Here is a 26,755-nt window from a genome sequence, read left to right as displayed (position 1 = left end):
CTTTTTCAGGGAGGAGAGAGGGAGTCACTGGGAAATGACAGTGATATAAAAAAATTTTAAAGCATCAATAAAACTTTTAGAAAAACAATACAAAGGAAATGTGGAAATTTAGTGGCTTGGAAGATTTTAATGAATGTAAATGAATCAAAGTTATCTGAAATAGTAAGTACAGGATATGGGACATTAACCTGCTTATTTATATTCTAGTTACATGCTTTATTGATTCTACCAGTCTGTACTATCTATTTTTCAAATTCTTTTTCTAGATACTATTCTATCCTATGGTTAAAAAGGGAAAGAAATCTATTTTATTGAAATTAAAGAAAAAAGTTATATTCTGCTTTTCCCTTTTCACATTTTTTATAATGTGCCTTTTCACTCTAAAGGTAAAAATTCTAAGCCTAAACATAGTTGTTTTTATTCATGCCTTGATTTTTTTTATCTTTTTCATTAAAAACAGCAAAAGGTACACTTTTTAATTACCCAGACCATACTATATTTTATTATCTTATACATGATTTCCGACAGAAGGGGAAATGCTATTTTCCAAAAGCACAGCAGTTTGTATTACTACAAATAAATAGTACAGTACGAACTGAACATGTAAGAAATGTATACCATGTGTTTTTATTAAATTCTCTTGGCAAATGAGTGTAGATTTTGGACAGGAATATAGGATAGGAATCAGAGGCAGGGTGGCCAACATACATCATGCAAGCTAAATTTGGCTCCGATCCATCTGAGAGAAGGTCCAATACCCAGTGCTATCATTCTAATTACGAGCAGCTTTCTGAACTTCTCTCTCTTCCAAAAAACATTTCAAAGTTAAGACAGTGCTGCCACACCTTTCCCCTCTCCTCATTTTAATTCTATCTATATAACCTTTCCCTAATTGAAATCCCCTCTATTAATTATATAGCAAAGATTCAAATGGAGATGACAAATGCACCTTTCCACAAAAACTGAAAAGGAGACTACTCTGTAGATGCTAATATCACTAGCATAGCTCTCTATCAGAACTAAATGAAAGACAAACTGCTTTCATCTCCATAAGAATAGAAAAATAAAGTTAACCAATCTGAAGAAGTTTTTCTTGTTCTAAGGAAAATTAGAGTCTTGAGGCTATTAAGGTAAAGGGCAAAGGAGAATTAATAATAAAAATACATAGCACTACTATCAGTGTTTTTAACTTTTCAAATGTTTTCATGTTACATTTTATGGGGAATATCATTGTATATTCTATTTTTGAGTCTTATATCAACATGCTGAGGAGTTAAGACTTGATGTGGGAATTCCCTTAACAGAAGCATATCAAAAGGGGAGGGGAAAGTCACATCTATAACTACCCATGATGTTTACAAAGAATTTTAGACACAACACACTTTGTTGATACTTATGCCAAGATTATCTTGTAAAGTAGGCAGGAAAGGTGTTATCATTCTCATTTTACAATTAAGGAAACAAACTCAAAGAGATTTGCTGAAGCTCAGACAACAAATGAGAGAAGCAAGGGCTCATACAGCTTTTCTGATGGCAGTTCAGTACTCTTTTCATTATAAATTGCTTTTTTCTTTCTGACCCCTACACTACATAATTTAGAAAAATACTATGCTGTATCAGGCACTTAATGATGGCAAAGGCTTTTCTGACATGACTTTTTAATATTTTTATAGAACTTTATTATGATTTGGTAATACTCTGAAAGTGTCAAGAGGAATTCTAACTGATCGTTTAGGAGATTTTTAAAAAAAGAAGTCAATAATCTCTGGATAGCAGGATCAAGAGAAAACTAGAGTCTTCCATCAGAAGCTATACAACTATTGGCAGGGGTATTATAGCAAGTACCTTAGGTAGGCTTGGCCTAGATGAACTCTACAGTTCTTTCCAAAACTCAAATTCTATGATTCTGAGAAAAGATATTGTTTGCAAAGTTGAAATTTTAGAACTCACAAACAGTATAATACTGTTTTTTTTTAATGGAACAAATTAGCTTTCGGATTTTTACATATTTGGAAAGTTGGACATGAAGGGGTATATTCAGGATCTCCGGGGGCTATTCATAAGCAGTACAGATAAGTAGGAATTGGGAAAATGAGCATAAGTGAGCACAAAACAAGGAGAAGGGGGAGATATTTCAGAGAAGTACCCTCTCCAGACCCCTATTCTTGTTCATTATCCTTTTCTAGGTTCCTCTTGCATCTTCCCCCGACCTCTTTTTTTCAACTTTCATATCAAAATAAAGGGAAGGCAAAATTATCATATATATATATGTATGTGTATATATAACCAGTAAACTGTGAGTTGACATTTACCTTAACATTTTTCTAAAGGAAATTAATATAATTCATTATAGTGCTTACTTTTATAAATATTTATTCATTAGTTTTGCTTCCTTTGATAAGTCAAATACTTTTAGCTTATATAATCAAAATGTAAAACATACTTTAAAAAATCTGAACAAACCCCCATTAATACTGAGCTTTGATAATTTCAATTAATTTGATGGCTAAGTGGAAATCAGAGTCCAAAAACTGCTATTTAATTAGATTTCCCTTATACTAAATTGTAATAGTAAGTTATATCACCATTTAAAAGCAATTGATAAATTCAATTAAATACTTTCTGTCTGGAAAACTATACATTCATAGGGTGTATATGATTGTTTTATCTAACTAGGCATTTAGAAGTAACCTGATGTCAGTAATCATTCTTTAAAGAAGGAAATACATTTAATGATTTTGATTTAAATTATATTTTTAAAATTTTGAGTTCAACAGCCGATGAAATGAGTAGATGATGAAATGAGTATTTGCATATACATATGGGAAGAGGAAATTAGGACTATCTAGTCATCAAACATTTTAAGTACTTCCTATGTACAGGTATGGTGCTAAAGCCCTGGGGATATAAATGCTGGCCAAGGGGTGGGGGGGAATCCTGCCTTCAAGAAGTTCATGATCTAATGGAGGAGATTCTATCTATCTATCTATCTATCTATCTATCTATCTATCTATCTATCTATCACAACTATATATAAGATAAACTGTAGATAAACTCAGAGAGAAGGCACTGGCATTAAGGAAGATCAGGAAAGGCTTTTTGTGGATGAGATTTTTGCTAAGTCTTAAAAGAAATCAGGGAATCCAAAATGTTAAATTAGGAGGGGGAGGAAGATGGAAAAGGAGACGGGAAAAAGAGAGGGAGAGGGAGAGGGAGAGGGAAAGAGAGAGAGAAACTAGAAAGGTAGGAAGAGACCAGGTCATGGAGGGATTTTAAAGGAAAAGAGGATTTTGGAGGGATGTAAAGGGAAAAAAGGATTTTACATTTTATCCTAGAGGTAAAACCAACCAGAAAGCTACTGCAATAGTCTAAGCAAGAATTTATGAGGGCCTCTCCTAGGGTGGTATCAGTGCCAGAAGATAGCAAGGGACATATACAAGATATGCTATCAATTAAGAGGACTTGGCAACAGACTGGATAGAGGGGAGGGAGATAGCAAGAGGGGAAACAGAGTAAGGAGTTGAAGATGAGTATACATTAAACTGTGGATCTCTATTAAGTACAGTTCTTTTTTAGACTTTCTATTTTTCCAGAAAAGAATAGGAAAATGCAAGGTATTCACTCCCACTTACCCTGGCTAGGTGATGAATATCTTGTCAAGGAATAGCTAGCAAAAATAGAATCATAGTATTTTCTATAAATCACCAACTTCAAAATTAAAAAAAAATTCCCTCCCTGTGAAATAGAATGACAATGAGCAAGCTACATATCAAAATTTCTGAGATACTGCTAAAGAGATTTTCAAAAGAAATATATCTCACAGATTTACAAAATAGAAAAAGAGAATATCATAAATGAGAGAAAATTAAGTTCTGAAAGATACATGTGATGATTTTGAAAATTAGATCACTGGAAACCAAAGACTATAGTTCTCATAAAATAAAAAGCAAACTCTTTGAAAAGATAAACAAAATAGTTAAATCCTTAGCTAATCTAATTAAAAAGAAAAGGGAGGAAATAAATCAGGTTTAGACCAACAATTTATAACCTATGCCAACAAACCTACAATGAATATGTGACATGAATATTAATGAACATACCATTAAAAAAATCAAAAGTGAATCAGGCCAAGCACCTTTAACAGCTAATGGCTAGGGGGTGAATTCTTAATAAAATAAGGAAGAAAGTTGATCACAAAAGATAAACTAGAGAATTTCAATTAACATGAAATTGAAAAGATTTTTCATGAATAAAATCCATGCAAATAGGATAAAAAGAATAGCAGTCTACTAGGTGGAAAAGGAAAGGAAAAAGAAAAGAAAAAAGCCAGACCAATGGCATATATATGCATTTTTAATTAACAGCCATTTATTTCATCATTAAAACTCAATTTAAAAAATCTTATAACAAATATAAATATTCAAGCAAAACAAATTTCCACATTGGCAAAATGCAAAAAAAACAAAGAAACCCAAAAGTATGTTTCTATCACCTCTTTGTAAGGAGGCAGGAGCATAGATCATTAGTCCCCTGGAATCCTAATTTGTCTTTGCATTGATCAGAGACCTTAAATCTTTCAAACTTCTTTGCTCTTACAATGTTTTGTTACCATATAAATTGTTCTCTTGGTTCTGCTCATATCACTTTGCATCTGTGTATAAACTCTTCCCAAGTTTCACCTGACCCCTTTTATCATTTCTTATAGTTTAATAATATTCTATCTACTATCACATGCCACAGCTTGTGCAGCCATTATTCAAATGTTGGATATACCCCTAGTTTCCATAAAAACTTTTTTAAAAAGATGCTATACATATTTAAATTTTTTATATTTTATTTTATTTTTACATTTAACTTTTTCTCAATTGCATATAAACATTTTTCTTACTTATATGTAAGCCATGTATTTTTTTTTAAATTATGGGTCCTTTTCCTCTTTTAAAAACATTTTTAGGGTATAGGCTTAATCATAGTATCATTTGGTCAAAGGGTATGGACAGCTTAGTAATTTTATGGGTGTAGTTTCAAGCTCCATCACCAATGTATTAATATACTTGTTTTGCTGTAACCCCTCCAGTTTCCTCTTTGGTCATTTCCTTTTGGGTTCTGAATTCATAACCTGATGGGTATGTGGTGGAACTTCAGCGTTCCTTTCATTAATATTTCTCTGACTTTTGGTGAATTAAAACATTATTCCATATGACTGTAGATTTTGGATATCTCTTGTTGAGAACTATCTATATTTTAAACCATTTATTAATTGGGGAATGTCTATAGAGCAATAATATTATAGATAATGATTTAAAAGTTTTAAATAAAACCCTAGCCAAAAAATATAGAAACATATACAGAAAGGTATTCACCATTATCATATTGGATTTAGATTGGCAATTCAGGGTTCAACAGGAGAAAAATTACATTATTAATCATATTAAAAACAAGAACATGTAAAATCATGACACCAAATTAATAGATACAGTGTAAGCCCCTGATAAAGTGTGATACCTATATATACACACACTTGTATATATTTTTTTGATATCTTATTTTCCCAATTACACATAAAAACAATTTCAACATAATTTCAACATTTTCCAATATTACAAGATCCAAATTGTCTCCTTACTTCCTTTCCCTCTCTCCTCTTGGAGGTAGCAAGCAATTTGATCTGCATTATATCTGTATTATCATGTAAAACTTGATTACTTTTTTTAAAAACTTCTACAAAATAGATTGAGTCAAGGCAACAAACATTTATTAAGTGCCTATCATGTGTCAGATATTTTACAAAGTACTGAAGATACAAAGAAAGACAAAAAGTATTCCTTGCTCTCAAGGAACTCAGTCTTATGGGGGAAGTACCATATACAGTAAAGCTACATTCAAACAAGAATATATATATGATAAATTAGAGGTGATCTTGATTATACATTAGCAACCATGCATTAAACTTTTTAGCTTTATGCAGATGATTCCAGAATCTCTATTTTTTTCTAGGCTTAATCTCTCCTTCTGAACTATATATAGCTCTTCTCCACTTACATGCCACCTTGGATGCTCAAATGACACATCTGAAATTGAATTCACCTTTCTCCCTAAACCTATCCCTTCTCCAAACATGAGTACTTATAATGAGGGTATAACCATCCTTCTAGTCACTCACAACTTCACAATACATCTTGACTCTACTGTTTTCTTCATTCTCCATATCCAATTAGTTGCTAAAAGTCTTATTCATTTGTCATATATCTCTTGAATTCATTTTTTTTTTGATGCTGACATGATACTACCTTTGTTTAGAACTTAATTACCTCTTTCCTGGACTACTGAAATAACATACAATTTGTTCTGACTCTTTCCAGCAATTCCTCTCTCCAATTACTAATTCCACATAGCTGCCAAAATAAGCTTTCTAAGACACAGGCATGACCATGACACTTTCTGGCTCAAAAATCTTGAAGGACTTCCTGTTACCTCTAAGATAAAAAGTGTTAAAAATACCATCAAGTCCCCACTTATTTTACCAGACTTATTTTATATTGTTCCCTTTATGCAAACAATGTTCCAAACAAATTGGCTTACCAACTACTTCCCCAGCTTAGCACTTCATCTTCCATCTCTGGAAAGTTGTACACCTCACCTCTGCCTCTCAGATTCCTCAGTTTCCTTTAAATATCATTTCATAGTTGGTAACAGGAAGGTTTTCCTGGTTGTTTTCCTCTCCAAATAACCTTGTATCATTTTCTGTATGTTTTTAGTTTCTTCAGAAAAGGAGTCTTTTGAGCACATTGCACTGCAAATAGCAGGCATTTAGTAAACATTTGCTAAATTTAAATTAATTTACCCAAAGAGTGCACTGAATTAATAAGACTTTGTGTTTCTGTGAAGAGCAGGCCTGAAGTCTAAAAGACTCATCTTCCCGAATTTAAATATGGCCTCAGACACCTCCTAGTTGTATGACTGGGCAAGTCACATAACCCCTGTTTGCTTCAGTTTTTTTCATCTATAAAATGAGCTGGAGTAGGAAATGGTGAACTTCTCCAGTATCTTTGTCAAGAAAACCCCAAATGGAATCACAAAGAATCAGACATGACTGGAAAATGACTAAATATTAGTCAATTCAACTCTACAATGTCCTCAGCTCATGAATCCTTTGATATCCTGTGTTATTTGTCTTGTCAAATCTTAGCCCTGGATAACTCACCATCTGCCTCCTCTGCTTCTACTCATGTTCTGATGATTGGAGCAGTAGGAAGTGACACAACTGTACTGACTAGGTATATTATAAATTTATGCTATCGAATTTCAATCAAGCCCTTTCTGAAGCAAGATATCTTATTATTCCACCCTAATTGGTTTTCTATCTCACTCCCCACAGCATCTATTCCAGATTTTCTCTTCCCTCCTTTCTCACCCACCTCTTCCTCCTCTCCCAAAGGCCTCCACTACTACTTTATTGAGAAAATTGAGGTCATTTGATGTTTTGAACTGACTATTTTCCTCTTCTCTTCATGTTAGAAACCTTTGGGAACATCTCTTACTCTTTCCTCCTCCCTCTCCAGTCTTGGTCAACGAAGTGGCCCTTTTTGTCAAAGCCAAACTGCAGAGATATGTCCCTATCTCTATCCCTATCTGTTTTCTTCAGCAGATTGCAACTTCAATGATACTGTCCCTCTTGAATCTGCCTTTCCCTATCTACTGGTTCATTCTCTACCATTCTCAGACAAATTCATTCTTCTATCACTAAAAAAATTAATTAAAAAAGTAAAAACCTTCAATAGACTTTATCTTTCCTTTCAAGCTATCATCTTCTATATTTCCTCCTAAACTTAGTCAAACTCCTAGAAAGCTATTTATATTCAATGTTCACTCACTTCTCAACCCTATGTGATTTGGTTTCTGACCTCATCATTCAACTGAAATTGCTCTCTCCAAAGTTACTAATGATCTCTTAATTGCAAAAGTGGATGGTCTTGATCTATGGACTGCAGCTGACACTGCTGACCTCCTCTTGAAAACCTCTCTGGATTTTTTGTGACATTATTCTTTCTGGGTTTTCCTCTGACCTATCTGAGCACTTCTTTTCAGTCACCTTTGTAGCCATATCACATCCCATAACTTTGGGCTTAGTAAGTCTTGTAACTAGATTCGGTTATTAACAAAATTGAATTTCTTTTATTCAACAATATCACCCTTCAAAAAAGAAGTGGGGCTAGGAAGGGCAATGAGATATTCCTACGTGTCCTCAGACCTGGCATAGAACTTGGAATACAGAAGTTATAATGTTGCCTTCAACCTCAAAGGGAAGAGCTAGGAAGCAGATATGGATACTCTAGTATGGAAACTTGGCCAAACTATAAGTAGTGACTGGGGCTTAGAGAGAGTCTTCTGAAGGCTCTGCCTTCTGGACTGGAAACCTCTATCTTTACTTAGAAGGCAGAACATGGAGCAGGGTTTCTATTCAGTTGGAGTAGGGGTTGGAGGGAAGGGAAGACTTCTAGGGGTAGACTTAAGTACTTTTCATTCTCTTTCAGGGTCTAATGGATTATCTAAAACATAGGTAGCACTTTCTTTCTCTGGTAGGAGTTTGGGAGTCTACCTGGCCATGTGTCAAGGTAACTGCAAGGCAAGGCCCAGGAGAAGTAATTCAATTCCATATTGTTTATAGGTATACTTTAAATATATATATATATATGTTTAGGATTACTAGTCAGAACTATTTACCAAAGTTATTTTCAAGTCAATAATGATTTATTAAGCATTTTCATGTGCCATTCTCTGTGCTGGGCATTGGAAATACAGATATAAACAAGAAAAATCCATTTTAATAGATTTGTTAACGAGATAGATTTAAACCAGTTATTAAGCATTTACCATCTATTAAAACTCTGCATGCAATAGGTGCTAGGGATATAAATAAAAAACACAAGAATCCCTTTGTATAAGGAATTTATTTTTTAATGGTAGAAACAACAACTATATATACACAAAACAGAAATTTTCCTTTGGATTTTCTATTTAAGTCCATGTTGTACTCCGCCTTCTCCCAGAAGAATCCCCAGTGACTAGGATATACTATCTTGCACAAAACTGGAGTTTAATAAATGTTTAACAAATTGAATTCATTAAAAGTCCACATGCCTGCTATTCCTCATTTAATGCTTTTATCTTAAAAGACTATCTTTTTATTCAGAGTTCATTCCACCAGATATCCTATTGTTCATCAACAAAAAGACTGCAGAATAAAGAGAACACTAGCATTTAATGGATTTGATTGAGAGATTCAAACAACTTCTGTAAAATTTCTGGTGAAGAAAGAGGAGCAAGGTTCTTCTGAAAATCTAAGCATTCTGTCTAGAAAAGGAAATTAGTCCATGCGATTTCATAGGAAAGCAGGTAACATTTTCAACACATAAATCTAATAAAAGGGAGGGAATATTAAATTTCATATATAGGAGGGGAAAATTGCTCTGGAAGCCCATTAGAAGAGTCTTATCTTATTAAGAGAGGCCAGGGAAGGCTTCCTAGAGAAGGTAATATTTGATTGATTTGCTGAATGGATGAGATGAGATAGGAAAAGATACTTGGGGAGGAAGGGTACATTGGTGGAGAGAGTAAAGCAGAAATTCAAGTCAGGCTTGGGGAAAAACAGGTGGCAAATTCAAGTAAGTAGTACAATTTGTTTAGATCATAGAGCATATAAAAGGGAATATTAGGAGATAAGGCAAATTTGGGCCAAATCCTATAGTTGCTTAAAATTAAAACTAGCAGAGATACTGGAGTGTGAGTAAATGAAGGGGAAAGGTTCCATGTCGACTCCCTCCCTTGCTTGCTGGAGGCCTTGTCATTATGCTCTAATTCTTGAATATCTTCCTACTGGCCTAGCAAAGCCTGAAACCCTGACCACCAGGCTGACTACTTGAAACAGAAGATATTGATATCACCTTAAAATCACATGTGCAAAGGAGTGAGTGATAAAAAAAGACAAAGAACCAAACACTCACTGCTGTCCTTCTTTCCCCTCAAAAAAAAAAAATCAGCTTTAGTCCTCTCACTATCCTACTCTTTATGTCCCTCTCACCTCCCTATCCACTGAAGGCAGATCTCCTCCCTATTGTAAAACAGGGGAAATAAATTAAAAAATGGGAAAAAAAGCATTTATTAAGCCTTTGTCATGTTATAAATAATAGTTACGGGCCCCAATTTTAAATCCTATCTTTGACACTATTGATGCAACTGTAGGCAAAAATCTTCACCTCTCTGAACCTCAGTCTCCCTATTAGTTACAAGTGGTGTCTGGATAAAATGACCACTGTTTTCTTGTCCTCTCACAATCCTTCCATTTTTTGGTGCTTGCTGAAACCCAGCTTTTTCCCTGAAGACACATCATCTCTCTACACCGTTTCCCAGGTTGGCTGCCTCCTTCTTTCATATCCCCTGAAAAACAGATCCAGAGGGAAAAGTTGCCATGCTTCTTGCTCCCCTCCTATTTAGGGTAATCAGCTCTTCTTCCTTCAAAGTTCACTCCATTTTGGTTCATATCTTTTTTGTGGTTATCTATGAATCTCTTAGTTCGCTCTTCCTTTTTCTCAATAAGTTTAGTTTTGGCATCAGTCTTCTCTACTTCTCCAAACATTGCTGGCCTCCCAGTTCCTTAACTTCTTCATATCTCATGAACTTTATCTCTAGTCTGCCTCAGTCATGCAGTGGAAGGATCATAATTTAGTCCCCAACTCCAATAGACTTTGTCTCAAATTCCACAATTCCTAGTTCCTAGCAAAAGGCTGGGGAATATGGAGTCAAGATGATGATGGCTGCACTGACTCTAGAACAACTATCCAATCTCTTCTTATAAGTTTTATTTTTATAATAAAGTCTCAATTTTCTAGTAATGTGAGAGAATGAAGAATTCCCCTTAAGTAAATCTTCCAGATGAATTTATCTGGAAAGATTTTAAAAATATAATTTAAATTTCTATTTTCTAATCTTCTTGATGACCGAGGAACGTAATAATTGAGATAAATTACTTAACTCTGCTAATCTCAGTACCCACATAGGGATGCATGACCTCTGGGCTCAATGTTTTCTGACTACTATGATTGCTAAGTCCCTTCTATTTCTGTTTTTTTTTTTGGTCTCCATCCTCATTGTCAGGGTATCAGATATCACTTCTCAATGCTGTCATTGTATCTGGCTCTTAAGGCTTTCCCCCTTTTCCATACTCCCTTTCCATGTCAATCCATTGTTTCTAATATACCATTGGATAAGAAACCTGATGAGCAAGTCTACTACAATGGTGCCAAAACTAAGAGTGAACAGGCTCTAAGTGAAAGTTTCTAAGCCTACCAACTTTAGAATATATATATATATATATATATATATATATATATATATATATATAGAGAGAGAGAGAGAGAGAGAGAGAGAGAGAGAGAGAGAGAGAGAGAGAATGAGACAAGGAGTCAAAAGTCCTAGGTTTTAGTTCAGGCTCTACCATGTTTCAGACATGTAATCTTGAGAACATACAAGTTTCCTCATGTAAAAAAATAGAAGAATAGTTTCTTTACTTCTTACTTCCTAAAGTCAATAAGTGTTTATCAAGTACCTACTATGCTTGATCATAAAGATCTAATGATATATGTCATTAGATCCATATATATGTATATATATATATGTATGAGAAAGTATTTCATAAACTATATAATGCTGTATAACAATGAGGAGTATTTGAAACCATTTTGGCAACTAAGATGTCCTCTTCATTTTCTTGCTGGATACGTGAGATTGTCAGAATGCTGGTAATCTTTGGATAAGTGGGATACTATTGTGCTATAGTTATCACTGAGTTACCTTAAAGTTCAGTAATTCTATTTCCCTGAGTGTTTTAATAACTTTGCAGCAAAACTATTTGGGGGAATGGTTTTATTCATTTTCATGTGATTCCTTTTTAATTATAGTGTGTGTATAATTAGATCTGGTAATAAGTTGACCCTTAAAAATCAAATCCATATGACTAATCGAATTCTGGGGTGCTGACTATAGCCCAGAGTTAGGCCAGAGGCCTAGATTTTGTCATTTCTGGATGACTACTCTGATTAATATCTCTTCTTTGGCTCATCTTGCTGCTATCTCAAAATTTTGCAAAGAGTAAAATGAGCAGGAATAAAAGAATCAGGAGTTTTAGAGGACTTACCCAATTATTTATCAATAGCTTAGATTCAACCTAATTCCAGAGATGTTTGATATCACCCTTTCCCTGTTCATATTTGTGTCTCATTAGGGAAAATTTAACATTTACATTTCACTTTTTTTTTTCAAAAGTGGTTTGATATCCAAGTTCCTTCTTTTAAAAGATGAGTCTTTTAAAACTGTTTTCCCCACTTTCCCTTGAAATGAAAAGTAAAGTTCTTTGGAAAAGAAAATCAGATTAATCCAAATCAAAGTCCTAAAAATTATGCTGAAATCACACCTTAGAACCAAAAGGCAAAAATGTGTTTCATCCTTTGCTGAACATGTGTAATTATAACCCCACTGCCCTCAACTCTCTCTGTCGAGTCCTAAAAGTTCAGAAGGCAAATTACTGATCTCATAACATAACAAGATTTATAATATTCCTTATGATGTAGAGTTCCTAAGTGTCATAGCAATATCAGAAACTTGTCTGTGAGTAAGTCTGCCCATGACACCTGGCATTTCAAACAATCATCTCCCCGCCCCCTTGCCCTTTGTAGATAAAGGCTTTTTAAAAATGATATTTAAAAGAAATAGGTCTCAGAAACACTTCATGTAAGATTGCCTCACTCAATGTTTCACAGTGATTTCATAGAAATGCTTTCTTAAAAGCTGCTGTCACATCATTTGGTCAATTGCCTATCTATTTGGTTCCTCTGGAACCAATTCTCCTCATTCCTTATATTGCTTTAACTACTATATTTTCACCTATCCTTTGAACAGTGTGAGATGAGAATATCTCTATAGTTTCCTGATGAGAACCAAGAAAAGAAATGCTATGAAAAACTAAGGACTAAAAAAAACTTCTAAATCTCCACTCTCACTCCTTGTTCCCCAGATCCTGCATCATATTCTTATATTGGTGCTGAATAAAAGCTTGTAAAGAAAAGTCTTGAATAGATTGTGTCACTCAGCTCACAAAATAAGTTTTAAAGTAAACTAAAAGAGAAAACAATGATAGCTTCTTATCATCCCAGATGAAGAGCACTTCCTTCATCCACTGTTTTTTGAGTTCAGAACATCTTGAAAGCAGGAAATTTTCAAACTGAATCTGATCAATCACCAATGTCAAAAATAATTCTCTAAAATTCTCTAAATAAAAACAACACTGAGGTACCACCTTATACCCAGCAGACTGGCCAATATGGCAGCAAAGGAAAGTGATAAATGTTGGAGGGAATGTGGCAAAATTGGGACACTATTACATGGCTGGTGAAGTTGTGAATTAATCCAACCATTCTGGAGGGCAATTTGGAATTATGCACAAAGGGATTTAAAAGAATGCATACTCTTTGACCCAGGCATACCACTGTTGGATTTGTACTCCAAAGAGATAATAAAGAAAAAGACTTGTACAAAAATATTTATAGCCTCACTCTTTGTGGTGGCAAAAAACTAAAAAATGAGGGGGTGTCCATTGATTGGAGAAATGGCTGAACAAATTGTGGTATCTGTTGGTGATAGAATACTATTGTGCTGAAAGGAATAATCTACTGGAGGAATTACATGTGAAATGGAAAGACCTCTATGAAGATATGCAGAGTGAGGAGAACATTATACAGAGAGACTGATATACTGTGGCACAATGGAACGTAATGGACTTTTCTACCAGCAGCAATGCAATGATCCAGGACAATCCAGAGGAACTTATGAGAAAGAACACTATCCATATTCAGAGAAAGAACTGTGGAAGTAGAACTGCAGAAGGAAAACATAATGATCTATCATGTGGTTTGATCAGGTTTTGGCATTAAAAGATCACTCTATTGCAAATATAAATAATATGGAAATAGGTTTTGAACAATGATACATGTATAACCCAGTGGAACTGCTTGTCAGCTCTGGGAGGGGGAAGGGAGGAGGGAAGAGAAAGAATATGAATCATGGAAACATGGAAAAGTATTCTTAATTAATTAATTATAAATAATTCTCTAAAGCAAAAGGAAAGGTAATGTATATTGAAATAGCAAAGAAAAGTGTACTCTGATAATGTAGATATATTGATGAAATTTAAAAATATGTGTTTAAAATACACATTACTATCTCAAAAAAGAATTTCACATTCTAATGGACAGAGTAGGACACAAGTAAGATAGGTATAATACAAGGTGAGGCAAAGTTGAGACAAAGGAAAACTCAGAAAGATTTTTAAGAAGGAGAAAAGAAATTAGCTGAAGAATTCAAGTAGAATTTTATGAGGAATGTAGCAGCTTAGCTCAGTCCTCAAATTGGGAATTATGAAGGGTAAAGATAAAGATAGAACATATTTGAGACTAACAAAGAAAGGGGAAAAACAGGCCCTCATCTAAAGGAGCTCACAAACTAATTGAGAGAGATAACTTACAGAGAATTATGGCAAAATAGAGATAATAAGAGAAAGACATTAGCAAATAAAGGCGATTCGGAAGAAGTGATTTTACCTCATTTGAAAGAAGTCAAGAAAAATCTGAAGATGGAAGTGATCAACAGAGAGCATTCTAGGTAGGCATGGAGGACAATAGATGAAAATTCATAGAGTTGAGAGATAGAGTATCTTGGGTAAGGAACAACAGAGGCCAGTGTCACTTGATTGCAGAGAATGTGGGGAAAGTAAGGTGTAATACTGGAAAGGGAAGGTTTTTTGAATGAGGGCTAGTGGTGAAGTAAATGATGTTGTCAGAGCTCCATATCAGGATCATGAATTTTACAGATGAGTGGAGGAGGGACTAGAGTAGGGAGAGATTGAGCTGAATGAGTATAACTTCAATTCCTGGCCAAAAAAAAAAAAAATCCCTAAATTGTATTGTTTAGTGAGTTGATTATTAACATACAAAAAAGCAGTGATTAAGAATAGGTTATTATACTAGACTAATCACATTTCCATTTTTGACAGTATGACCAGACTGTTAAATTAAAGGCATGATGTAAAGATATAGTTTACCTAGATTTTAGGAAAACATTCTACAAAGACTCTCATGCTTGTTATATGGAGAAGAGTTAGACAATAGTATTTAGATGGACTGGGGACTACTTACAAGCCAGTACCAAGGTATAGTATTAATATTTTGATGTCAATGATTGTTCTTATGCTGTTTAACATTTATCAGTTACTTGGATAAAATTACAGAGACTAGGATTCTTAAATGTGCAAACTGTACAAAATTGAAAGACACTAATTAGAGAGAATTTATTAAATAATATAAGTAGTCAATGATCTCAAGATCATACTTTGTAAGGATTAGTTGAGCTGCTACAAATTTTCTATCTAAGAGTCCTTTTTCTCTTTCTTTTGTTGTCTTTGTGGTACAGACCTGGTAGAGGTATTATGGGTCAAAAGGTATACATGGTTCATTATTAATTATTTTTTTGGACAGAGTACCAAATTCTTTTCCAGAAGGGCTAAACCAATTCACAGTTTCATTAACAGTGCACTATTAATGGGCTTATCATTCTGTAGCCCCCTTAACATTTGCCATTGTCCATTTTTGTCATCTCTGAATGTAAGCTGAGGTAAATGGAGAGTCTTAGACTAGAAGCTTAAAGGCTTAGGGAGAGGGGAATGATACCTTTCCAAGTATTTGAAGAGCTGACACAAGGATTATATTTGTTCTGCTTAGTCCCAGAGGCCAAGATTAGGAATAATGGGTAGAAGTTGCAAAGAGAAAAATTTAGAATCTCCCTTGGGAGATATCAATTTTTTTCTCACACTGAAAGCCATCAAGCAATAGCTAGATGATCATTTGCCTAACATGCTTTATAGGATAGGATTAGACAACTAATGAAGTCACTTCCAACTTTGAAATTCTGTGATCTCACAAGAATGTTGCAAGCTACAATGAGAATTCTAGTGCATGTATGATATGCTCATTTTTGTAGGAAGAGAGGTGGGGGGAAAGTTATTTTTTTCTTTGTTTTACAGGTTAGGTCCCAATATAACTAGCTAACAAATGCTTTGGCTATTACATATTAATATAAAATTTAAAAGTTTAATTGTAATGATACATATTTAAAATTGCTTGATTCCATCTCTTTTCCTTCCTAAAAGATAATAGAATCAGAAACCAAAATTAAAAACAATTATATCTAACTAGATAAACTCAATACAAGCTCTGACAAGACAAACAGAATTTTAAGATGGCTTTGGGTTTGCTGATCCCTAAATTTTATGCATATGTTCATCTCAATAAAATTGGAGTTTCACAATAGGGAAAGTTTCCCATATACATGGAGGTCTCAGTTTAATTAAAATTTTCAAAATTTCATTTTAACTTAAAGTAACAAAGCTACATGGGGCAAGGGATAGAGTACCAGGTGTGGAATCAGAAACACCTGAGTTCAGGCTCAAACACTTACAAGCCATATGACCCTGGGCAAGTTACTTAACCCTATTTGCCCTTGTTTTCTCAACTGCAAAATGAGCTAGAGAAGAAAATGACAAGCCATTCCAATATCTTTTCCAAGAAAATCCCAAATAGGGTCAAAAAGAGTTGGTCATGACTGAAATGATTGAACAACAACAAATTTCTGGGCTTGACCTTCCTCTGCAAACTGTAATCCTTCAAAAGAATAGTGAGCAAGGCCCCAAATGTGAATTTTTGTTTATTTTGGCTAACTTATTTACTAACAATAAAGTAATCCTCAGAAACACAAATTGAACTCCAGGCAAACAGAAGAGTCCTCTCAATTCTTTCAATTGGAAATGCATATCACAGATGGAAAGTCAATGGATTAGATACAGAAAAAAGGTATTGGGGCAAGATCCAGAAAACAGGACCTATCAAAATGGCAAACAAATGAGTAAATTGGTTGTAATTTAACCTACCTCATAATGATAGTCCATACAGGTAAGCTCTCTCCAACATTGATCTCCCCTCACTTTAATCAGGCCCTGCAAAATTAAGAGCAAATATTTAAAATCACTACTATCTGACAAAAATAGCAGGTGTTAATGACAGAAAAAGACATATGTATTAATATAAAATACTCTTCTCCCTTCTCCTAAACAAAGTAAAACAGGAAAAGAAAAAAAATGATCTCTACAGCTTTAAAATATTCCTAACCAAAGTATATATGACCTGGCACAAGATATTAAGGAACTCCAAGTAGGGAACTTCTTTACCAATGCAGGTTAGCACCTTCTCTGAAACTTTTCTCAGAGTAGGGCTTCTTAACCTTTTTTTTTTTTTAGTTTGAAATCCTTTGGCAAGCTGTTTAAGCATAAGGATAACTCAGAATAATGTGATAGATTGTTTGGTTTTTTAAAAATCATAATTAAAGAAAATGCTCATTTCTTTTAGAAGTTAGCAAAAGTAAAGATCTATTTTTCCTCCATTCATTTTTATGGACCCTCTGAAAAACCTCTTGTCTTAGAAAACTGCCTACAGCATAGAGAGGTTAACTGACCTGTCTGGGGTCAAGTATTTGTCAGAGCTGAGGCCTGAACCCATGTTTTTCTGGTTCTACTACACCATGATGCCTTTCCAAACCTAGTCATTATAAGTGGAATGAGTCTTCCAGCATTGACTTTTCTTTCACACTTAAAGGAAGGTATAAAGATAAAACTAATTGAAAGAACAAAGACCTATAGTGAAAGGCTAAAAATGTGCTCAAAATATGAAGTCAATAAAAATGAATAAAGAAACTACCACCACTAGGATTTGGGCATACCTCCACATAATGTTGCCCTGAAAATAAAGTAATCTTAAAAGAACATATTTAGAGAACTTCTGGTTAAGATGGCGGCTTAGAGAAAGCTAAAGTCCAGATCTCCGGAAAACCCTTCCCGACCAATCTCAAACTATAAGCTCCTAAGGCGCCGAAATTCAAAACGATCAACAGCACAGACCCTGGGAACCCTCCTTCTAAACCTGGACCCGGATCAAAAGGTACAGCTCCCCTCAAAAGCCAGAACCCGAGATCACTCGGACCTAAGGGGTAGGAGCGCAGAGTCCAAGGCTCCCGGAAGCTGCAGCCCTGCCCGGCTCAGAGAGCAGGGTCCTCAGAACAACAACCCTCAGGGCCTTCTATCCGAGTCCCAGTGAAAGTAACTGCCTGGAGCTCCCGCTGCAGAGAGCAGGCTTGTCTGAAACAACAGCAACCCTCAGGGCGGGCAAGACAGCCTCACGGGCTGGATCCTGCTATCCAATTCTCAGTGAAAGTCCTTGCCCTCAGAGCTTAGGGAAGCTGCAGCCCATCCCCCCTGCAGGCCGACAAAACAGCCTCACGGCCAGCGATTCTGAAGGCAACTTCCGGAAAGCAACGTGGTCCGACCCTTCCATTCCAGTTCCAGTGAGGCATATTCAGTTTAACCCAGGGAAAGCTCATAGAACCGACCATCTGCCCAGGACTAAAGCCTCTGAACGCCAGAGATAAGAAAAGCTAATCCTCCACATTCAGAGATGGCAAATTCCACAGAAGCACAGAAGCCCCAAAATACCAAGAAAAATAAGAAGAAAGGGGCGACTTTGGACACATTCTATGGAGCCAAAATACAGAGCAGATAGAAGAAGATATACAAGAAAATGCTCCAAAATCTTCCAAAGGAAATGGAAACTCTCCACAAACCCATGAAGAATATGAATCAGAAAGGATCAAAAAGATGGAAGCCTTCTGGGAGGAAAAGTGGGAAATAATGCAAAAGAAATTCACGCATCTACAAAACCAGTTTGACCAAACTGTAGAAGAAAACCAGGCTTTAAAGCAAGAACTAATAAAGCAAAGCCAAAACACCAAGAAATTAGAAGAGAACATAAAATATCTCACCGACAAGGTGATAGATCTGGAAAATAGAGGGAGAAGGGATAATTTAAGAATAATTGGACTCCCAGAAAAGCCAGAAATAAACACCAAACTGGACATGGTGATACAAGATATAATCAAAGAAAATTGCCCAGAGATTCTAGAACAAGGGGGCAATACAGCCACTGACAGAGCTCACAGAACACCTTCTACACTAAACCCCCAAAAGACAACTCCCAGGAATGTAATTGCCAAATTCCAAAGCTATCAAACAAAAGAAAAAATCCTACAGGAAGCCAGAAAAAGACAATTTAGATATAAAGGAATGCCAATCAGGGTCACACAAGACCTTGCAAGTTCTACTCTGAATGATCGTAAGGCATGGAACATGATTTTCAGAAAGGCAAGAGAGCTGGGTCTCCAACCAAGAATCAGCTACCCAGCAAAACTGACTATATACTTCCAAGGGAAAGTATGGGCATTCAACAAAATAGAAGACTTCCAACTTTTTGCAAAGAAAAGACCAGAGCTCTGTGGAAAGTTTGATACCGAACATCAAAGAGCAAGGAATACCTGAAAAGGTAAATATTAAGGAAAGGGGAAAAATGTTATCTTCTTCTTTTACTCAAACTCTCTTCTATAAGGACTACATTTATATCAATCTATGTATACTAATATGTGGGGAAAATGTAATGTATAAATAGGGGGTAAAGAAAGACCAAATAGAATATTCGTTCTCACACAAAGATTCACATGGGAAGGGGAGGGGAAGAAAACTCCTATAAGAAGGAGAGGAAGAGAGGGGCGGGGGGTTTTACTTAAACCTCAATCTCAGGGAAATCAACTCTGAGAGGGAAAAACATCCAGATCCACTGGGATCTTGAATTCTATCTTACCCAACAAGGGTAAGGAGAAGGGAAAACCAAGGGGGGGAGGGGGAGAGGGAGAACAAAAAGGGAGGGAAAGAGAGGGGGGAGGGGGAGGGAACAAAAAGGGAGGGACTAAAAAGGGAAACATCAAGGGAGGGGACAAGGGGGACTGATTCAAAGTAAATCACTGGACTAAAAGGTAGAGCCGAAGAAGAAAAGGTTAGAATTAGGGAAGAATATCAAAATGCCAGGGAGTCCACAAATGACAATCATAACTTTGAACGTGAATGGGATGAACTCACCCATAAAACGTAGACGAATAGCAGAATGGATTAGAATCCAAAACCCTACCATATGTTGTCTTCAAGAAACACACATGAGGCGGGTTGACACCCACAAGGTCAGAATTAAAGGATGGAGTAAGACCTTCTGGGCCTCAACTGATAGAAAGAAGGCAGGAGTGGTAATCATGATATCTGATAAAGCCAAAGAAAAAATAGACCTGATCAAAAGGGATAGGGAAGGGAATTATATTTTGTTAAAAGGGACTCTAGACAATGAGGAAATATCATTAATCAACATGTATGCACCAAATAATATAGCACCCAAATTTCTAATGGAGAAACTAGGAGAATTGAAGGAAGAAATAGACAGTAAAACCATATTAGTGGGAGACTTAAACCAACCATTATCAAATTTAGATAAATCAAATCAAAAAATAAATAAGAAAGAGGTAAAAGAAGTGAATGAAATCTTAGAAAAATTAGAATTAATAGACATATGGAGAAAAATAAATAGGGATAAAAAGGAATACACCTTCTTCTCAGCACCACATGGCACATTCACAAAAATTGACCATACATTAGGTCACAGAAACATAGCACACAAATGCAAAAAAGCAGAAATAATGAATGCAGCCTTCTCAGATCACAAGGCAATAAAAATAATGATTAGTAATGGTACATGGAAAACCAAATCTAAAACCAATTGGAAATTAAACAATATGATACTTCAAAACCGTTTAGTTAAAGAAGAAATCATAGAAACAATTAATAATTTCATCAAGGAAAATGACAATGGCGAAACATCCTTTCAAACCTTTTGGGATGCAGCCAAAGCAGTAATCAGAGGTAAATTCATATCCCTGAATGCTTATATTAACAAACAAGGGAGAGCAGAGATCAATCAATTGGAAATGCAAATGAAAAAACTCGAAAGCGATCAAATTAAAAACCCCCAGCAGAAAACCAAATTAGAAATCCTAAAAATTAAGGGAGAAATTAATAAAATCGAAAGTGATAGAACTATTGATTTAATAAATAAGACAAGAAGCTGGTACTTTGAAAAAACAAACAAAATAGACAAAGTACTGGTCAATCTAATTAAAAAAAGGAAGGAAGAAAAGCAAATTCACAGCATTAAAGATGAAAAGGGGGACAGCACCTCCGATGAAGAGGAAATTAAGGCAATCATTAGAAATTACTTTGCCCAATTATATGGCAATAAATACACCAATTTAGGAGAAATGGATGAATATATACAAAAATACAAACTGCCTAGACTAACAGAAGAGGAAATAGAATTCTTAAATAATCCCATATCAGAAATTGAAATCCAACAAGCCATCAAAGAACTTCCTAAGAAAAAATCCCCAGGGCCTGATGGATTCACCTGTGAATTCTATCAAACATTCAGAGAACAGTTAATCCCAATACTATACAAACTATTTGACATAATAAGCAAAGAGGGAGTTCTACCAAACTCCTTTTATGACACAAACATGGTACTGATTCCAAAACCAGGCAGGTCAAAAACAGAGAAAGAAAACTATAGGCCAATCTCCCTAATGAATATAGATGCAAAAATCTTAAATAGGATACTAGCAAAAAGACTCCAGCAAGTGATCAGAAGGATCATTCACCATGATCAAGTAGGATTCATACCAGGGATGCAGGGCTGGTTCAACATTAGGAAAACCATCCACATAATTGACCACATCAACAAGCAAACTAGCAAGAACCACATGATTATCTCAATAGATGCAGAAAAAGCCTTTGATAAAATACAACACCCATTCCTATTAAAAACACTAGAAAGCATAGGAATAGAAGTGTCATTCCTAAAAATAATAAACAGTATATATCTAAAACCAACAGCTAATATCATCTGCAATGGGGATAAACTAGATGCATTCCCAATAAGATCAGGAGTGAAACAAGGATGCCCATTATCACCTCTACTATTTGACATTGTACTAGAAACACTAGCAGTAGCAATTAGAGAAGATAAAGGAATTGAAGGCATCAAAATAGGCAAGGAGGAGACCAAGTTATCACTCTTTGCGGATGACATGATGGTCTACTTAAAGAATCCTAGAGATTCAACCAAAAAGCTAATTGAAATAATCAACAACTTTAGCAAAGTTGCAGGATACAAAATAAACCCACATAAATCATCAGCTTTTCTATATATCTCCAACACAGCTCAGCAGCAAGAACTAGAAAGAGAAATCCCATTCAAAATCACCTTAGACAAAATAAAATACCTAGGAATCTACCTCCCAAGACAAACACAGGAACTATATGAACACAACTACAAAACACTCGCCACACAGCTAAAACTAGACTTGAGCAAATGGAAAAACATTAACTGCTCATGGATAGGACGAGCCAATATAATAAAAATGACCATCCTACCCAAACTTATTTATCTATTTAGTGCCATACCCATTGAACTACCAAAATACTTCTTCACTGATTTAGAAAAAACCATAACAAAGTTCATTTGGAAGAACAAAAGATCAAGGATATCCAGGGAAATAATGAAAAAAAACACATATGATGGGGGCCTTGCAGTCCCTGACCTAAAACTATATTACAAAGCAGCAGTCATCAAAACAATTTGGTACTGGCTAAGAAACAGAAAGGAAGATCAGTGGAATAGACTGGGGGAAAGCGACCTCAGCAAGACAGTATACGATAAATCCAAAGATCCCAGCTTTTGGGACAAAAATCCACTATTCGATAAAAACTGCTGGGAAAATTGGAAGACAGTGTGGGAGAGACTAGGAATAGATCAACACCTCACACCCTACACCAAGATAAATTCAAAATGGGTGAGTGACTTAAACATAAAGAAGGAAACCATAAGTAAATTGGGTAAACACAGAATAGTATACATGTCAGACCTTTGGGAGGGGAAAGGCCTTAAAACCAAGCAAGATATAGAAAGAATCACAAAATGTAAAATAAATAATTTCGACTACATCAAACTAAAAAGCTTCTGTACAAACAAAACCAATATAACTAAAATCAGAAGGGAAACAACAAATTGGGAAAAAATCTTCATAGAAACCTCTGACAAAGGTTTAATTACTCATATTTATAATGAGCTAAATCAATTGTACAAAAAATCAAGCCATTCTCCAATTGATAAATGGGCAAGGGACATGGATAGGCAGTTCTCAGATAAAGAAATCAAAACCATTAACAAGCACATGAAGAAGTGTTCTAAATCTCTTATAATCAGAGAGATGCAAATCAAAACAACTCTGAGGTATCACCTCACACCTAGCAGATTGGCTAACATAACAGCAAAGGAAAGTAATGAATGTTGGAGGGGATGTGGCAAAGTAGGGACATTAATCCATTGCTGGTGGAGCTGTGAACTGATCCAACCATTCTGGAGGGCAATTTGGAACTATGCCCAAAGGGCGACAAAAGAATATCTACCCTTTGATCCAGCCATAGCACTGCTGGGTCTGTACCCCAAAGAGATAATGGACAAAAAGACTTGTACAAAAATATTCATAGCTGCCCTCTTTGTGGTGGCCCAAAACTGGAAAACGAGGGGATGCCCATCAATTGGGGAATGGCTGAACAAACTGTGGTATATGTTGGTGATGGAATACTATTGTGCTAAAAGGAATAATAAAGTGGAGGAGTTCCATGGAGACTGGAACAACCTCCAGGAAGTGATGCAGAGCAAGAGGAGCAGAACCAGGAGAACATTGTACACAGAGACTAATACACTGTGGTATAATCGAACGTAATGGACTTCTCCATTAGTGGCGGTGTAATGTCCCTGAACACTTGCAGGGATCCAGGAGAAAAAAACACCATTCATAAGCAAAGGATAAACTATGGGAGTGGAAACACCGAGAAAAAGCAACTGCCTAAATACAGAGGTTGAGGGGACATGACAGAGGATAGACTCTAAATGAACACTCTAATGCAAATACTATCAACAAAGCAATGGGTTCAAATCAAGAAAACATGTAATGCCCAGTGGACTTACGCGTCGGCTATGGGGGGTGGGGGGGGGGAGGAAAAGAAAATGATCTATGTCTTTAACGAATAATGCTTGGAAATGATCAAATAAAATATATTTAAAAAAAAAAGAACATATTTAATATAATTCATTAACTTGGTCATTTGAGACACAAAGCAGTTGAGCCAAAACAACATTTGCTTCCCTAAATTCATCTGCTCATTGTCATGATATGAAGGTCTGAGGATTTAAAGCTGTTGAGGACCTCAGACACCATCTAGTTCAACCCCATTCATTTACAAAATAAGGAAATTGAGGAACCTAGTGAAGGTCATTCAATCAAGTTCTCACAAACAATAAGGAAAAAAGCTAGATTTAGACCCAGATCATGACTCCAGATCCAGTGCTCTCTCCCTGCCACCATATTACTTTTTGCATATGCCTACCAGATTGTTACCTCCTTAAGAACAATGACCTTTTTATTTATATTTGCACATTCCCTGGTATATGAGGCAGACATAACAAATGAAGGGATAAAGTGAATGAATGCAGAGACACTGTTCCTATGAAAAAAAATGCCCTATAATATTGTTTAAGTTAGTGTATTTTTGAAAAACCATCTGGGTATAGTTTTAACTAAGTTAGGTTTTTTAAACATTTAATAAATGTTATTAGGATTAAACACAATTGTGTGTATTATATTTAAATTGATTGATTTAGAGATAATTACTACCATTGTGATTTCTTTGAGTTTTTAATAAATGAATGCATTTTTCTAAAAAATCAGCAAAGCTTTTCATATAGCTATAGCAATGATAGTAGACTATGATGGGCACTGAGATAGCTACTAATTCCTTTGCTGAGTATTTAGAATAAAAGACTAACTATCTTAGCCTTTTGTTATCATTTCCACATTAGGAGTTATTTACCCAAAATTATATGCAACAGTTACTGCCAATGCTCATTTTTCACATGCTTCTCTCCCTGACCACCTGCTTTATTCAAACATCAGGAAAGAAAATCCGTGTATAAAATTAGAACTGGGTTTATACCAGTTCCAATTTATTTCCAGTCTAAACTGGAAATTTTGAAGTTAAAGAAAGTAGATATGGAATGTGGTACAGAGAAAAAAGAATTGAGCTTTAACTGGGTTAGAACTCTATTGATTAACTCTGTCATTCTGGACAAGCATCTTAAAGTGCTAAAGGAAGGTAAACTATTCAGGAGGTGCCTGGTACAGAATCTGAAAACACAAATAGACACAGTCACTCTGTCAGGGGTTTAGTTTAACCTTTTTGTTGTTGTCATACATAGCTTAAACACAAGACATCATTAGAACTTTGAATATCAAAAAAATAAGTATCAATTATTATTCTTATTTTAGAAGTAATAAACTTACTGAGGACAAAGTAGATATTACTGTGTAGCCAAAAATAATATTCTAAGAGCAGGAGAGAAACAATTAAGGTTCTTTCACAGGATTAACTGAGTGGAAAAGTAAAGAGAGGGAAACTAGTTGATCTCTCAAGGTTCTCACCAACTTTTGCCAGGTTATTTAGGCTTCAAGTAAACAGCGACAATAAAAACCTTCAAAACAACCCCATATTCTAAAACAAGTGAGGTTGTGATGGTGTCTGCCCATTTCCTTGGCAAATGTATTGGACATTCTTTGTGCAAATCTGACACTCGGGAGATTGCTTTCATTCTCTTTTGGTAAATTCCAGATTCAAAAATTCTATTGGATGTCAGAAGGTGACTTCTCACTTCTGACACTAAAAGCTTTTCCTGAGATCTGAAAATCCAGCTGCATTATATGTCTGTTATATAGTGGCCAGAGCTTCTCTGACTAGACACTGATAAATCCAGGAAGTATAATGGAATCCAGATAAGCCCTTCTTGGCTATCATGGTATCTTCAAGGCTAACAGTATCTAGAACCAATTTTGACCCAAAGATAGCAAACATACTTTCTTGAATAAAGAAGTTTTTCATATGAGGGGTGGGGGTGGTGCTCTTAATAAAACATTTTCATGATTTAAAACTCTTCACAAAAAGCAAAGTAAAAATTAATTTAAAGGTTATTTTATTCCTAAAAAGAAGATTCCCAGCTTACATACTAATAAATCCTTACAGAAATCTACAAACATAGCTAGGGAAATAAAGTTGCCAAATTCATTTTAGGATAATTATTTGTTTATACTAGATTTAGTTTCTCTGTAGACTACAATCCATCTGTAAAAAGTGATAGAACTAGGCTAAATGATCTTGGTCCCTTTCAACTTTTCAACTTATGAACATAAGAAGAAATGTTTGGGGGTTTTTTCCACACACATACACAAAAATCACTTTAAAATGAGAGATGCAATGCAATTTAAGATTACAATTTAGGGAAGAGAAACACAGATGGTGAGCACTTTTAAATATTAAGAAAAAGCATTAATTATGACATTCTATCATTGGCTGTGAAATTAGCAGAAGCAAAGACTGACTGGAATTTCTTTTTTCCAAAGTACAAGAGAATGAGATTTCCAAACCAGTGGGTTTCTTCTCTGGATGGCAGCTCTATCTTTGTCTAAGCAATGGAAAGGAAAAAAGGAATCAGTCGTCCACAGCAGGAAAGACACCTGGCCAAAGATGAGGCTGCTAACAGAGAGATGTGCAATCAGGCAA

The 26,755-nt window shown here is 35.3% G+C and overlaps 1 protein-coding gene across 3 annotated transcripts in view; it reads right to left on the bottom strand.

Annotated features, from left to right (window-relative positions):
- Positions 1–26,755, bottom strand: part of LMF1 (lipase maturation factor 1) — a 915,352-nt gene that overhangs the window by 410,678 nt on the left and 477,919 nt on the right. For all 3 annotated transcript variants that reach the window (XM_007499282.3, XM_001373637.4, XM_056805702.1), the window contains exon 5: positions 17,033–17,098. In XM_007499282.3, the coding sequence (XP_007499344.1) occupies positions 17,033–17,098 (66 nt within the window). The remainder of the gene's footprint in view (positions 1–17,032; positions 17,099–26,755) is intronic.

The sequence above is a fragment of the Monodelphis domestica genome, chromosome 7, assembly GCF_027887165.1.
Source record: "Monodelphis domestica isolate mMonDom1 chromosome 7, mMonDom1.pri, whole genome shotgun sequence".
NCBI lineage: Eukaryota > Metazoa > Chordata > Mammalia > Didelphimorphia > Didelphidae > Monodelphis > Monodelphis domestica.
The sequence above is the reverse complement of the archived record's forward strand: the minus strand, read 5'-3'. Positions and strand labels throughout refer to the sequence as shown.